Source organism: Lissotriton helveticus, chromosome 4_1 (assembly GCF_964261635.1).
Source record: "Lissotriton helveticus chromosome 4_1, aLisHel1.1, whole genome shotgun sequence".
NCBI lineage: Eukaryota > Metazoa > Chordata > Amphibia > Caudata > Salamandridae > Lissotriton > Lissotriton helveticus.
The window spans coordinates 2,128,208,143-2,128,223,191 of record NC_136063.1 but is presented as its reverse complement, the minus strand read 5'-3'; the positions used below and the strand labels follow the sequence as shown (position 1 = coordinate 2,128,223,191).

The 15,049-nt window shown below is 46.1% G+C and overlaps 1 protein-coding gene across 1 annotated transcript in view; it reads right to left on the bottom strand.

Annotated features, from left to right (window-relative positions):
* ATRX (ATRX chromatin remodeler) overlaps positions 1-15,049 on the bottom strand; it is a 1,815,989-nt gene that overhangs the window by 1,146,648 nt on the left and 654,292 nt on the right. Inside the window, exon 15 of the mRNA XM_078688830.1 lies at positions 14,557-14,677. Within this exon, the coding sequence (XP_078544956.1) occupies positions 14,557-14,677 (121 nt within the window). The remainder of the gene's footprint in view (positions 1-14,556; positions 14,678-15,049) is intronic.

The following is a 15,049-nucleotide window of genomic DNA, read 5'->3' as shown; positions in this document are numbered from 1 at the left end:
CGTCAGGGGCCGGCAGTCGGAGCAGGACTTGTCGTCGTAGTCGGGGCCCAGACAGCGAAGGCACCGGCGATGGGGGTCGGTAACCGACATCAGTCTGGTGCAATCAACGCAGGGTTTGAACCCGGGCATCCCTACCGGCACCGTCGGAGTAGAGAGACTTTGAAAGACGATCAAAAAGGATTGAAAAAGTTAGTCAAAAATCGATAGGGTACAACCTTTCCCGGATCGGCACTTGCTGGCGCGGAAAAATAAAGAACTGACGTCAGCGCGCGAGGGCGGCGTCTAAGTACTCCGGAGACGTCATCCTGGCGCCAACTACGCCGAACGCGGAACCGCAGAAGACGCCTACCGACACGCAAGGGTACTGCTGCGCAAAGGTTTCTGGATCCAGTCTGACGCCTGGGGATATTCTAAGGTAAGGAATCTAATACTAACCTGTTTCTTTCAGATCTTACAGTTTTTGCACCAGGGTTTCTTTGGGCCTTCCTTTTTCTTAGATTGTTGGGAACCCCCACCATTAGAATATTTTTGGGGACCTTGTGAAGACTTATGGTCTTTTGCTTTCTCCCCACCCTTTTGGTCTTGCTTCTGCTGATCACCACATTGGTTCTGGACCTTCTGCCTCACCCTGGTTCTTACTCATTTGTCTGCCTTCTTTCCCAATTCTTGGGGAGAGGTCAGATCAGAGTCAATCAGGTGTTGGTGCAATAACTGGTTCTGACAATTATTAAAAATGTGTTCTCTCATTATACAATCCTGTATAGTCTTTGACCTTACTGCCCAGTAACCAGCCTCCCAGAGCCTTAGTAGAACAATCTACAAAGTCAGTCCAGTCCTGAGTCTGTGTCTTCTGGGTGTCTCTGAACAGCAACCTATACTGTTCAGTGGTTAAGCCAACCCATCTATCAGAGCACTCTTCATGACAGTGTAGTTGTTAGCATCCTCCTCACTAACTGTGAGGAGCTTGTCTCTACCTTTTTCTGAAAAGGAGAGCCATAAGATTGCTGCCCACTGACTTTGGGGTACCTGCTGTACTTTGCAGGCACTCTCCGAAGTAGTTATCCACTTGTGGATGTCATCCCCACTCTGGTAGGGAGGGAAAATCTTACTTAGGTTTCTATGGTCATTTGACCTTTCCCTATCTCTAGGGATGTTGCTGCCACCAGTGGAATCTAATCCACTCAACGTTTGCTCTCTAGCAAGACCCAGCGTCTCTTTGGCCAGGGCAATTTCTTGCCTCTTGATCCGAAGCTTGACTTCCCTCATCCTAGCCATATGCTCTCTTCTCTGAGGGGGAAGTCATTCTCGCCATTGCTGAGGTGTCTGACCCTATTGAGTAACCAGAGTGGTGGGAGTCACTGGAAAGGGATCTCCTCCTGTGCTCAGTGTTAGGCCTACTTGGGGACCTAGATTGGATTCTCCCCTGTTCAGTCCCATGTAGTCCTAGGTTGACCTGGTTCAATTCTCCAACTTGGACCTGATCATCATCATCTTCATCATCAGAACCCCCTGGATGGTCATCCTGGGAATCTTCTGTTGAGGGATGCCCCCCCCTTCCACCACCTGTCCTGGGTTTGCTGCCTTTTCTACATCATACTCCACTAATAGATCTATCAGGTGTCTCAGGGTTGGACTCTGTCCTTGTCTCAGTCTCCTGAGTGAACACAAACTTCTAAGCTCATTAAAAGTAAATGTGTCATAGTTAGAAGGGACCCTGGGAGGGTCCACCTCTGTAGGGAGAGACACACTATCCTCTCCTCTCGAAGACATTTTCTAGTAGGGTGTGGTGTGTGCACCTACCTACACTAAGTGTAACCTACTAAAACCTCTCTAGGAGTTGTAGTCAGGATGTGCTAAGCCCTTTCCTCTACAACAACTAAGTTCTGTAGAACTTAAGTATTATAAGACTTGATTTATATGTACCTCTAGGTACCTTAATGTGATCTTTCAGATGATATCTTAAGATTATATGGTAAAACAACATCAAGCTCTTATCCGATCCGTTGCACACCAATGCGAGAAGTTAGCATGGCATATGATGTCCACTATTCTAGTGGGCACCTTGCACCAGTCTAGACGACCCTTATTGATGGTGGTTGTAAAGACAACCTTATAGACAAGCTATCCTAGTGGTAGCATGGACCAGCAGTCTTAGGCTAAAATGTCAGAGAGCATGTGAAGTCAGCTGTTTTACCATATATAATCCCTTGAACATCAAATGAAAGGACACGACACAAGGTATATATCAAATATATATGTATTTATTACTAACACAACCCCTCTGCACTCTTTATGAGGTCAGAGTTCGAGATACGTTACAAGTTACTCATTAACCCTACTATAGGTTGCACAAATACAATTCTGCCCTAGGGGCCTCACGAACCATTTACTAAATAAGTGGTATAAGAGCCACTTCAGGAATAGTGAATAGGCCAAGAGCCTAGGGAATCGCTGGGGCTACACTACAGAAACCAAGGTTAGGAAGTAGGAGACCCACGGAAGACGCATGCAGTGTGGGAACACATTCGCGAGTTACCATTGACTTACAATGGAGAACGAAGAAGTCACAAAATTACTGATTAAGGACACTTCCGGGTGTACTACGGTGAAACCCCTTTAAACTAGACACTTGGATAGTCAATACCCACGGGAGCAACGGAGTACTCGAGTTACCTCACCCAGGGTAGCCGGGTGCATAGGTGTCTTTTCGTATCGGGTTTCGTCGATCCTTTCAATCGAGACTTGCAAAAGAAGTGCTGCAGGCGGCCGAAGGAAGAGTGTCCGGGTGGATCCAAGGGTGGATCGAGGAGCTGAAGAGCCTTAAAGCAGAGGAGACAGAGTCTGGGTCACTAGCCAGTGACCAGGAAGGAACCAGGATGGAACCAGGTGATGTCACGAAGCAAACAGGTGAAGAGGTGAAGCTTGTCTCTGCAGCCACGAGGACCAGGAGGCGTCGACGACTACCAGGAGCTGGATTCGAGCTGTCCCACGAAGGATCTAGTTGACTGCGGTGTCAGTATCAGGATTGTACCCAACAAGCCTTGGCAACCGCAACCCACGCAGGAAGTGAAGATTGGCTTCAGGTCAGACCAGCATGGTCTGAGGGGCTTCTCTTTTGCAGGGAAGCTGCAGCAAGCCTGGAGCAACCAGGAAAGCAAGATGATTTCAAAGGTTTGCCTTCAGGGGGCTCACAAGCCAACGGGCTAGCAACCGGAAAGACGCGTCTAGCTGAAATGCAGGAGCGGACCCCACGCGCCACTCGTGGAGTGAGGGGGCTGAGCTTCGGTGCAAATGCTGCTCGGGTGTGGGGTTTCTCGTACCCCAATGCACAACTGCGAGTTACCTCAGGAGTCGATGCAGTTAGCAATTTGCAGGATGTCCAGGGAGTCTGGTCCCACGTCTCTCGTGTCCGCCACGGGTCTTAGCTTTGCTGTGGATCGGAGTCCAAGAAGTCTGGAAGTCCAGTCCTGAGTAGCTGAGTCTTTGGGTTCCGTCGGGAGCGTCGACAAAGCAAACTGGTCAGACTCGGGTCTGTGGCAGCAGCATCCATTTGTGATGCTGAGGCTCTGTATAACTTTAACCGGGTAAAGCAGTAACCAACATGTCTTCTCCAGCTAGAAGGGCAGAATGCTACCCCCGCCACCAAAATTGGCGGGGGGGTAGTATTCCTAAGTGCTTGACATCTTACACGACATGTTTTGACAAAGCCAAACCAAAGTTAGCATTAACCGCGAGGATTATAATGCACTTAAGAGTATATGGCATGGCTATATCATAGAACAGCTATAAGGACATGGTTCCGAAAGATGCAGAGGGGCTCAGCTCATGCTAGGGCACCCTCTCACATAAAATCAAGCACTCTGTCTCCAGGATTGTTAAGGCCTGCCATAGGAGTGACTTATAGGTTACTATGTGTCTATATATAAGGTAGGGAATATGCTACATACCAGTATGCATCTGTTCTTGGCATGTAGGGCTGCTGACATTCATATCTGTGCATAGATCGCCGCCTAGTGTTGGGTCCGGATGATTGCACTTTGTTGCCCTGGAAGAGTCTTCGAAGTATGACGAGATGGGTGACTCCTCCCCTGGACTAGAGTGCGCATGGGCATCTTCTCCATCCTCAGATTGTTTTTCGCCATTGTGGCAGAGATGGAGATAGGAAAGTAAGAGATGGCCATGCAAAAGAAAATGCTGCAGCTGCGACAGGCAGGAGGGCGGGCAATATGAATGTGAGCATCCCTACATGCCAAGAACAGATGTATACTTGTAAGTAGCATATTCCGTTCGAGGCATGTGGGCTGCTGAATTCATATCTGTGCATAGACTGTATAGCAGTATCTCCTCTAGCGGTGGTTACCTGTGCCAGCTGCAGCAGTTTGAAAAAGAGTTTTGAGGACAGCATGGCCTACAGCAGCTTGCTTTTTTGCTTGCACGTCTACACAGTAGTGTTTTGTGAAAGTGTGTATGGTAGTCCATGTGGCTGCCTTACAAGTGTCTTCAAGAGGAATATTCCCTAGGAAAGCCATAGATGCCCCCATCTTTCTTGTAGAGTGTGCTCTTGGGGGGACGGTTAAAGTGCGTTTTGCCTTTTGATAGCATATCTGAATGCATTTAACTATCCATCTGGCTATTCCTGACTTTGATATTGGATTTCCTTTGTGTTGTGGTGCAAAAGCAACAAATAATTGCTTTGTCTTTCTAAATGATTTCGTTCTGTCCACATAATAAAGCAGAGCCTTTTTACATCTAGTGTGTGTAGGGCTCTTTCAGCTACTGATTGTGGATTTTGAAAGAACACTGGCAGTTCTATTGATTGATTAATATGGAAATTGGATATGATTTTCTGCATTAACTTAGTGTCTGTTTGAAGAACCACCCTGTTAGAATGTACTTGCATGAAAGGTTCTTTAATTGTTAGTGCTTGTAACTCGCTAACTCGCCTGAGTGAGGTAATGGCAATCAAGAATGCCACCTTCCACGTTAAGAATTGCAGTTCGCATGAGTGTAGAGGTTCGAATGGAGGTCCCATAAGTCTGGTGAGTACTATATTTAGATTCCAGACTGGGGAAGGAGGGTGTCTTGGAGGGATCACCCTTTTAAGACCCTCCATAAAAGCTTTGATTGCTGGTACTCTAAACAGTGAAAGGTGTTGCCTGTTTTGAAGGTATGCTGCTATAGCAGCGAGGTGTAGTCTTATAGCAGAGTATGCTAGGTTGCATCTTTGAAGATGTAGAAGGTAATATATAATGTTTTGTATGGAAGCATCTAATGGGTTGATTTGGTTATTGTTGCAGTAAATAACAAATCTCTTCCATTTAGATGCATAGCATGCTCTTGTAGTTGGTCGTCTTGCCTCCTTAATGATGTTCATGCAGTCTGGCGGCAAGTTAAGGTATCCAAATTCCAAGACTTCAGGAGCCAGATTGCTAGGTTCATCTGATCGGGATCTGGGTGTCTGATTTCTCCATGGTTCTGAGTTAGAAGATGGGGTGCGAGGCACAGCCTTTGATGAGGAACTACTGAAAGCTCCAGGAACGTTGTGTACCACGGCTGTCTCACCCATGTGGAAGCAACTAGGATTAGTGTGAGTGACTCTTGCTGCATTTTGCGTGCCACCAGCGGAATTAGCGGTGTTGGGGGAAAAGCGTACGCAAATCTGCCTGACCAGTTCATTAATATCGCATTGCCCTGTGACAACGGATGTGGGAACCTGGCGGCAAAGTACTGGCATTTCGAGTTTTCTTTTGTGGCAAACAGGTCTATGTCTGGGTGACCCCACTGTTTAAAGAATGGCTGGAGAACTTGGTGGTGAATCTCCCATTCGTGTAGTGGTTGGCTGTGCCTGCTGAGTAGGTCTGCTATCCGATTGTCTTTCCCTGGAAGGTGTTCTGCTAGGAGAAATATTTCTTTTGGAATTGCCCACATCCATATGCTCTGTGCCAGGTAGGACAGCTGTGGAGAGTGTGTTACTCCCTGTTTCTGGATATAGTACATTGCGGTCATGTTGTCCGTCCGGATCAACGCAGTCTTGCTGTACAAGTATTTTTGGAATGCTTTCAGGGCTAGGAATATTGCTAGCAACTCTAGTTGGTTGATATGCAGTTTATTTTGTTTGGTTGTCCAGAGCCCCTGTACTGTGTATTGAAGGAGATGGGCTCCCCAGCCTGTCAGTGATGCGTCCGCTGTTAGTACTAGTTGTGGAACTGGCTCTTGGAACAGTCGTCCCTTTGAAAGATTTTGTGGGTTCCACCACTGCAGAGAGTTGTGAGCGCGACTGTCTACCAACACTAGGTCTTTTAGTTGTCCTTGAGCTTGGTTCCACTGCCGTGCTAGGCATTCTTGCAGTGGACGCATTTGAAGTCTGGCATGGGGGACAATGAATATGCAGGAGGCCATCATGCCGTTGAGCTGCATGAAAACTCGAGCTGGCAGAGCGTGTGGCAGAAATTTGCGAATGAGCATCTGCATGCTGGCTATCCTCGCTGAGTTTGGGTATGTCTTTGCCACTGAGGTATCTATAATGGCTCCCAGATATTGTTGTGTGTGGGACGGTTGCAGATGCGATGTGCAGCTACTGTCGCTAAGCATTTTGTAAACACTCTTGGAGCCGTGGTTACCCAAGGGGAGAACCTTGAATTGGTAGTGTTGACCCTCTATTGTGAACCTGAGATATTTTCTGTGAGCTGGGTGGATGGGTATGGGAAAATACGCGTCCTTGAGGTCCAATTTTGCTAGGAAGTCTCCTTGCTGTAGCAACGGGAGCACTTGCTGTAGTGTGATCATATGGAAGTGCTCCGGCAGTATGTATTGATTTAGGGGTCTGAGGTCCAATATTGGTCTGAAGGAACCGTCCTTCTTGGAAATAAGGAAGTATAGGGAGTATACTCCTGTCCCTTGGTGTTGGAAAGGGACTGGCTCTATGGGCCCCTTTTCCAGCATGCATTTCACCTCTTGTTGTAGCAGGGTGATGTGTTCTTTGGACATGGGACGGTGTCTGGGTGGTATGCTTGGTGGGGTAGGAGTGAATTCCAGACAGTAGCCATACTGGATAATTTGTCGCACCCACCTGTCCGTGGTAATTGCGTTCCAGACAGGTAGGAATTGTTGGAGTCTGCCTCCGACCGGTGTTAGGTGGTCTGGAGGTAGCGTGATAAAGTCACTGTTTTGTGGCAGTGGAGGCTCTGGTGTTATTGCCTCCACGTCCTCTTCCCTTATTATTGTTGCCCCTATAACCTCCTCTGTTGGAGTTTTTGGTGAAGGAACTTTGTGTGTTGCCTTTGTATGAAGAGGACGTTTGCGAGGTATTGCCTCGTGTAGCTGCCCTGTATGAGGAGCGTTGAAAGGAACTTCTATGTTGCTGAGGCTGCAATGCGCCCATTGACTTTGCGGTTTCTGTGTCCTTCATTTTATCTAAAATGGTGTCGACAGCAGGGCCAAAAAGAAAGTCCTGATTGACTGGCTGGTTAAGAATGGTGGACTGTACTTCATTCTTAAAGCCTGAAATACGCAGCCATGCATGTCGGCGTAGTAAAACGCTAGTGTTAATAGACCTGGCTGCGGTGTCGGCTGTGTCAAGCGCACATTTGATGGAGGCGTTTGTAATGAACTTTCCCTCCTGTATGAGGTCATTAGCTTGGGCTTTAAAAGGCTCAGGTAGGTGTTGCATTAAGCTTTCAAGCTGGTCATAGTGTGCCCTGTCGTAACGAGCTAGCAGAGCTTGTGTATTCGCAATCCTCCATGAATTGGAGGCTTGTGCTGCAACCCTTTTACCTGATGCCTCTAGTATCTTTGATTCTTTATTTGGGGGCGGTGCTTCACCCGTTGTCTGTGAGTTGGCCCTTTTGCGTGCATTAGCCACTACTAGTGAGTCTAATGGTAACTGCCCTTTGATGTAGGTAGGGTCTGTAGGGGCTGCTCTATACTTTTTCTCAATCCTGGGATTGATTACCCTTGCCCTGGCTGTATCTTTAAATATGTCAGGTGCGTGTTTTAACACTCCCTTTAACATAGGAAGTGTTCTGACACTTTTTTCTGAAGGAGGGAAGGTGTCAAACAAGAAGCCTTCTTCTATAGGGTCATTATGCATGTCTAAATTGTGGTACTGCGCCGCCCTGTCTATTAGTTGGTTGAAAACAATGGCGTCATCAGTAGGTGACGGCTTAGATGGATAAGAGGATACATCAGGGATGGGATGGGAGTTGTAAGGGTCAGTCGGCTCCTCCCATGGATCATTCTGGGGGTCAGGATCTGGTGGATAATCATATTCAGGCTGTGGATCCTCCCCTGTGTTCCCCTCATTGTCCCCATAGTGAGAAGGAGAGTAAGGGGCAAAAGGTGTAGTAGGCATAATGGGATAGAAAGGACTGAAGGGTCTAGAAGGAGAAGTACCAAAGTCCTTCTTTAGTGGAATAGGGGAATGAGAGCCACTGTCCAGTGGCCTCTTCTTCCTGTGCAGGATTATGACTTTACCAGAGTCAGGATTAATATTTATTTTTGCCTGGTCGTCTGATGGATCTGGATGGAAGAGTTCTTCCTCTACAGTCCTTGGTTGTGGTTTTGACTTTTTGGGTCGATAACACCTTCTGATTCGATGACTTTTGGTGCCTTTGTGCTTTTCTTCGGCTCAGCCCCTTTTTTCGGGTCGACGAGTGATTTCGGGTCGACCGGGTCGTTCGGTTCGACACGTTTCTTTTGCTCGCCAGGCTTTTTTGGTTGACTGTCTTTGCCGAGTCGATGGTCTTTTTGGGATCGACTGGTGTTTTTGGAGCACTTGTCTTTTGGCCGATAGCCTTCTCCGGCTGGGTTACAGGCTTCGGTACGGCACCCTTTCTGTCGGGGACCTTTGCTTGGTCGGCGACTTTCGGTAGAGCTGGCTTGTTCGGGTCGACTACCTTCTTTGGTTCGGTGCCCTTCGGCTGGGTGTTCTTGTTCGGTCCGACGACTTTCTTCGGGTCGACGGTTGTTTTTGGCTGGACGCCTTTTGGCTGAACGGCCTTCTTTGGGTCAACAGTTTTCTTTGGGTCAACGCTTTTGGGCTGTAAGGCCTTCTTTGGGTCGACGCCCTTCGGGTCGACGACCTTTTTTGGCTATGGAACCTTCTTAGGGATGACGTTACTTGGCCCTGGGGTCTCTGAATGCTTAGGTTTCGGAGCCGAGCCGGATGGCGGGGCTGTCGAATGTTTTTTCGGATCTTGTCTAAGGCCTCCTGGCGATGCCTCGACCGGAGCCTTAGGTAATGGGATAATTGGTGTCGCGGGCAGTGTCGGGGGCAGTGTACTCACGATTTGCCCCGGTGGGATGTCGTCATCGGAGTCTGAGTAGTCCTCGACGGTGACAAACTCTAGGTCAGAGTCTGGTGCTTCTGGAAGTTCTTGGTCATCATCGAAGATGTTGTCCGGTTCCGGTGCCTGTCGCTGCATCTCTTGCCTTGCGGCCCGTCGAATCCGTATGGTTTTCTTCTACTGAAATTGGGCGCAGGCTGTGCAAGTCTCTTCCTTATGGTCTGGGGAAAGGCACTTGTTGCATACTGAGTGTTTGTCAGTATGCGGGAACTTGGAGTGGCATTGTGGGCACCTTTTTAACGTGCTCCTTTCCATCGACGGTAGGCTCGCGTGTCGTCGAAAAGGCCCAATGGCCCGAGTCGAGATGGAAAGCTTGATTGAGTCAAGAGGTACCGAGCGAGAACAATACCATCGAAGCCGAAGTCCTTTTGGCCTTTAGAAGTTTTGTTTCGATTCCGAAGTTGAAGTATAGGAGTAATCAGAACCCAATGGCGGAAAAAAACAATCTGAGGATGGAGAAGATGCCCATGCGCGCTCTAGTCCAGGGGAGGAGCCACCTATCTCGTCATACTTCAAAGACTCTTCCAGGACAACAAAGTGCAATCATCCGAACCCAACACTAGGCGGCGATCTATGCACAGATATGAATTCAGCAGCCCACATCCCTCGAACATATAGATATACTATATCTAAGTAAGGGGTGATTTCACCACCTTACCCAAGCTGAGTGATCAGCCTGTGGTGTCAGTTTGGATGGCCAGCCAGGGGTGGCATAATACATGCTGCAGCCCCTGGTAGGCCTTGAATGCACCTATGCCCTGGGTACCTATGGTACACTATCCAGGGGCTCACAAGGGTGACCCAATACCCAATCAGGTATGCCAATTCAAGGATCTTCAGTCAGGGGAGATATGGGACCTTCTTTTTGAGCCAGTGATGAGTCTCGCTGCAGCATTGATGGAGGTTCTTAGTGGTGCTGTTGTCGCTTTGGGGAGGCCACAGAGCGAGATACTTCCATAATCCATCCTAGGGATAACTAGCGCTTGAACTGCCGTCTTGAAATCATTGATCAGTAAGAAAGGTTTCAGTTTCCTCAATGTATTTATCTGGTAGTTTGCCCTCTTTGCTGCGTTGCTAATGTGTTTATGCACGTTGAGGTTGCAATCTAGGGTTATACCAAATGATTTCGCTGAGTCCACAATGGTTGGTTAAACGTTGAATGCCGTAAGATGTTTGAACCATTCATGTAAGAGGGTTTTTTTGGCGGGAGGAGCTATAAGGAGGAATTTAGATTTTAATGCGTTCAGTTTGAGATGGTTCTCAGCTAGCCATGATTGGGTGTTGTGTTAAGCAATTTGATGTCTTCTTGTGTGTGAATCTTAAGGTATAGTTGTTATCATCTGCGTACATGTGAAATTGCACGTTGGATGCTTTGAGCAGAACAGTTAGTGGTTCCATGAATAAATTAAACAATGTCTGGGATAGTGCGGACCCTTGTGGGACTCCCAAAGTTACTGGCACGGTTTTGACAGAGTTTTTGACCTTGAATTTTTGAGTCCGGTTTTGAAGAAAAGAGGTAAACCAGTTGAGCACTGACCCTGATAAGCCCATTCTGTGATTGAGCAGCTATATCAGGTTCTCGTGCTTGACCGTATCAAAGGCTGAGGAGAGGTCTAATAGGATGAATAGGCATGAACCATTCTGATCAAGTATTTGTAAAGTATCGTCAATTATATATGTGTCATAGCTGATTCCGTGCTGTGCCCTGAAGCCTGATTGGCGTTTGTCTAGAAGGTTGAAGTGATCAATGTGTTTTGTCAATGGGTGGAGTACACATTTTTCCAAAAGCTTGGCCAGGGTAGGGCTATTGGTGATAGGGTGATAGTGGTTTAGGTCCGTGGGATCAACTGTGGGTTTCTTTAGGATCGGTGAAACCTGTCCTACTTTGAGGGTGTCCGGGATGCAGCCTTGAAGGAGTGAGCTATTTATGATTTTGGTCCAGAGTGGCAGAATCAGTGGGGTTAGGTCTTTAACAGCGTTAGCGGGGAGAGGATCGGTGGTGTGATTGGACGGCTTCAGGGTGTTGAGAATCTTGCCTATTGCATCTTCCGTGTAGGTATCAAAGGAAGACCAAGCAGCGTTGTTTTTTAGTTCACGTTTTGAGGTGGTTTGTGGTGACTACGTTGGAGGAGTAAGGGGTGTTTTGGTGTGAGAACTTGAATGTAAGATTAGGTAATTGAGGAGGTCTTTCTTGATGTTATCCATTTTTAGATTAAAGAAAGGTAGAGAATTCTTCACAAGAGGGCTGTGTATGAACGATGTCTTGTAGTCGCTGAGGTTCATCCTTACATTGGGTTTTTATTAATTCAAAAAGTTTTTGGGGATGTTTTTTTGCTTGATCTAGTTGGTGGCTGAAAAAGTCTGCTGTGGGATATTGCTTTTCTGCAATATCCCATGAATGAGAGCATAGTGGCGGCAAAGCTCTTCCAATATCGAATAATTCCCGACTTAAGTAGGTTAGTCTCTGACTCATACCCAGATTTGGTCCGAAACGGGCAGGGGTCCCGGTTCCTGGCGAAAGCTGGGCGCAGATGGGCTTGCGCGCCCGCTGCACCAGACATCCTGCTTTTCCCCCACTTAAACAACTCACTCTCATAGCCAAAATAACAAGTGTTACATGCACTTTCTAAACGCAGTTTAAGCTCTTGAGAGCAGATTACTGCAGTGTCAGAACGCCCTCTGCTTAATCTCTGAAGTATAATATGTGCATCTTATCTTTGGAAGGGGTGGGGGGTGTTTAATCTTGATTTGCTAACTTGCCGAGACAAAAAGGGAGCTGGTAGTGGAATGCTTACACAGGTCTGAGCACAGATTAAGGGAGAAGTCAGGAGGGAAAAGTCAAGCAGTCCCGGGCAGGTAAAAAGACAGATCAGCAGCAGCAAAATCCAACAACAAACAGGGCAAATTGAAGCCTGCCCAGGCAGATAATATATAAACAGGAGTATACCCAAATGAGCCTTCAATACCTGGATATGGGACGTAATTTTATACAAATGAAAAAGGTATCAAAGGAAACAATACTCAACAGATTTTTTGAGAAGAGTACATTTAATTACCCTCTCAAAAGAACATTATTCAAAAAGAATGTATCTGCATTAGTCTATCGCATACATAGGACAGTGACGCCTATTCAAGGCAAAATAGTTAACATGAATCACAATGTGTTTTTACAATAATCAGAAAACATGACATAATAATGACACAAAAAAACAATAACCCTACAAAAATGTTATTTACTCAAGTGTCTCCCTATACTTCTAGGAGAACCACTAGGAGGAAATCTCCGAAGTGCCACCCTAAATGGCCATTCCCCCAATTAGCCTGACCTTAGTGTGCCACAACACAGTTAAAAAAAAATCACTATTATTCCAGGATTTCCTCCACAGAAGTGTTGACGCGACCACGTTTCAGCCTGGTCTTCTTTGGCCTCTTCAGGACAGGGTTAAATACAATATTAAAAACAAAACAATATCAACATATTATTTCTATCCACGAGTTAAGGGCGGAGCATGCCGACAGTGGGTGGAGACTGCCCAATGTATGAAAGAAACCAACATACACCCAGTGCTAGCTGAGGCCACTAAGGCTTCACAGCTACAAAATAAATTTAATAAATCAAATCAAATACTCACTCAAAAACAACTACAAACAATCAACTCCACCATAAAGCAGAAAAGTCTAAGTAGGAATTCAAGAAATTTCAAAAAGATCAAACAGATCCTGCTAGCCACCGCCACCACAGGTCTACCAACGTGAATCATTATGAGAGGTGGGTCAATATGACCCACCTCTCAATTTATTTATGGCATTTGATGAGCGCTACTGTTACCCGTAGGTGTCCTGGCGCTATGTGAAATCTTGCCTGAGGGTCAAGCCGGTGACATACTAATTAGAAAACTAGTCAGTAAACAGCTAGGTTTTCAAAGCTTTTCGAAAGGCCATAAGGCTCGGTATACCTCTAAGCTTTAGGGGAAGCTTGTTCCACGCTTTGGGTGCATTTGCCACAAAGCTTTTTCCACCCCAAGTGGCCTTTTTAACAAATGGCACACAAACCAGTTTAGCATCAGATGAACGTAGTAATCTATTTGGTGTGTACCAGTACAGTCATTCTTTAAAATAGGCCGACCCTGCTCCGTAAAGTGCCTTGTGGACCAGACACATTGCCTTGAACATGGGTAACAGCGTTGGGAGGGAAATGACCTCCTACATAAACTTTTCTGCTTTATGGAGGAATTCATTGTTTGTAGTTTTTGAATGAGTATTTGATTTATTAAATTTATTTCGTAGCTGAGAAGCCTCAGTGGCCTCAGCTAGCACCCGGTGTATGTTGGTTTCTTTCATACATTGGGCAGTCTCCACCCACTGTCGGCATGCTCCGCCCTTAACTCGTGCGATAGAAGTAATATGTTGACATTTTTTTTGTTTTTAGTATTGTATTTAACCCTGTCCTGAAGAGGCCAAAGAAGATCAGGCTGAAATGTGGCCGCGTCGACACTTCTGTGGAGGAATCTTGGAATAATAGTGATTTTTTAACTGTGTTGTGGCACACTAGAGTCAGGCTAATTGGGAGAATAGCCATTTAGTGTGCACTTCGGAGATTTCTTCCTAGTGGTTCTCCTAGAAGTATAGGGAGACACTCTTGTAAATAACATTTTTGGAGGGTTATTGTTTTTTTGTGTCATTATTAGGTCATGTTTTTTGATTATTGTATTGTAAAAACACATTGTGATTCATGTTAACTATTTTGCCTTGAATAGCGTCACTGTCCTATGTATGCGACAGACTGATGCAGATACATTCTTTTTGAATAATGTTCTTTTGAGAGGGTAATTAAATGTACTCTTCTCAAAAAAAGTGTTGAGTATTGTTTCCTTTGATACCTTTTTCATTTGTATAAAATTATGCCCAGACAGATAAAGTAGATTATCAACAGCCGAACCCACCAACGAACAGGGAAAAGTGGAACACTTCACAGGCAGAAAAACAGGAGATTATGAACTATCAGCCCCAAAATGCAACAGGTAAAATAAAGGCAATCGCGGGTAAAGGAAAATTACTTTTTTAAAGTATCAAGGAAAAGACAGCACAACGCCAGTCTCTTTCCCACCTCCTGGCCCTTTGTTAACTGGGCCACAGGGCACATTTAAAGGTCTAAATGTGAGGAGCCTTCTGAATTTAAAGTTTATTTAGAAATGCAAACCAAGCTTTATACCTTGTCCTGGGTCGCTGATCCGAATCACTGTCACTCACTTCTTCACTAATACCACTTTCACTGGCTGCTGCACTGCTACGAGATTCTTTGAAATCTGAATCATTTGAATCATCACTGGTAACTAAAAAATGAAAGGAGTTAAATTAATTATCTTGGGAGATTTTACAGATTGACAAAATACTTGTAATTTCAAATCAATTTGAAAGGAAAATTAGGAGGAACTCAGGAAAACATGTAGTAATAAGAAGAACTAGTACTTACCTTCGGCAATGCATTATCTGGTACAGAAAATATTTAGCTGCGGATTCCTTACCTTCGAATATCCCAGGCCCCAGATTGGACCCAGAAACTTTTGCATGAGCAGTATCCCTGCGCACAGTCAGGTGGCTTTGTTCGGGTCTGCGCGTCAGCGTCGCCGGATGTTGCCGCACGCCGGAAGGCGAGCGGCAACATCAGTTATTTTCCACAACTTTCCACACCAGAAGCGCAGAGC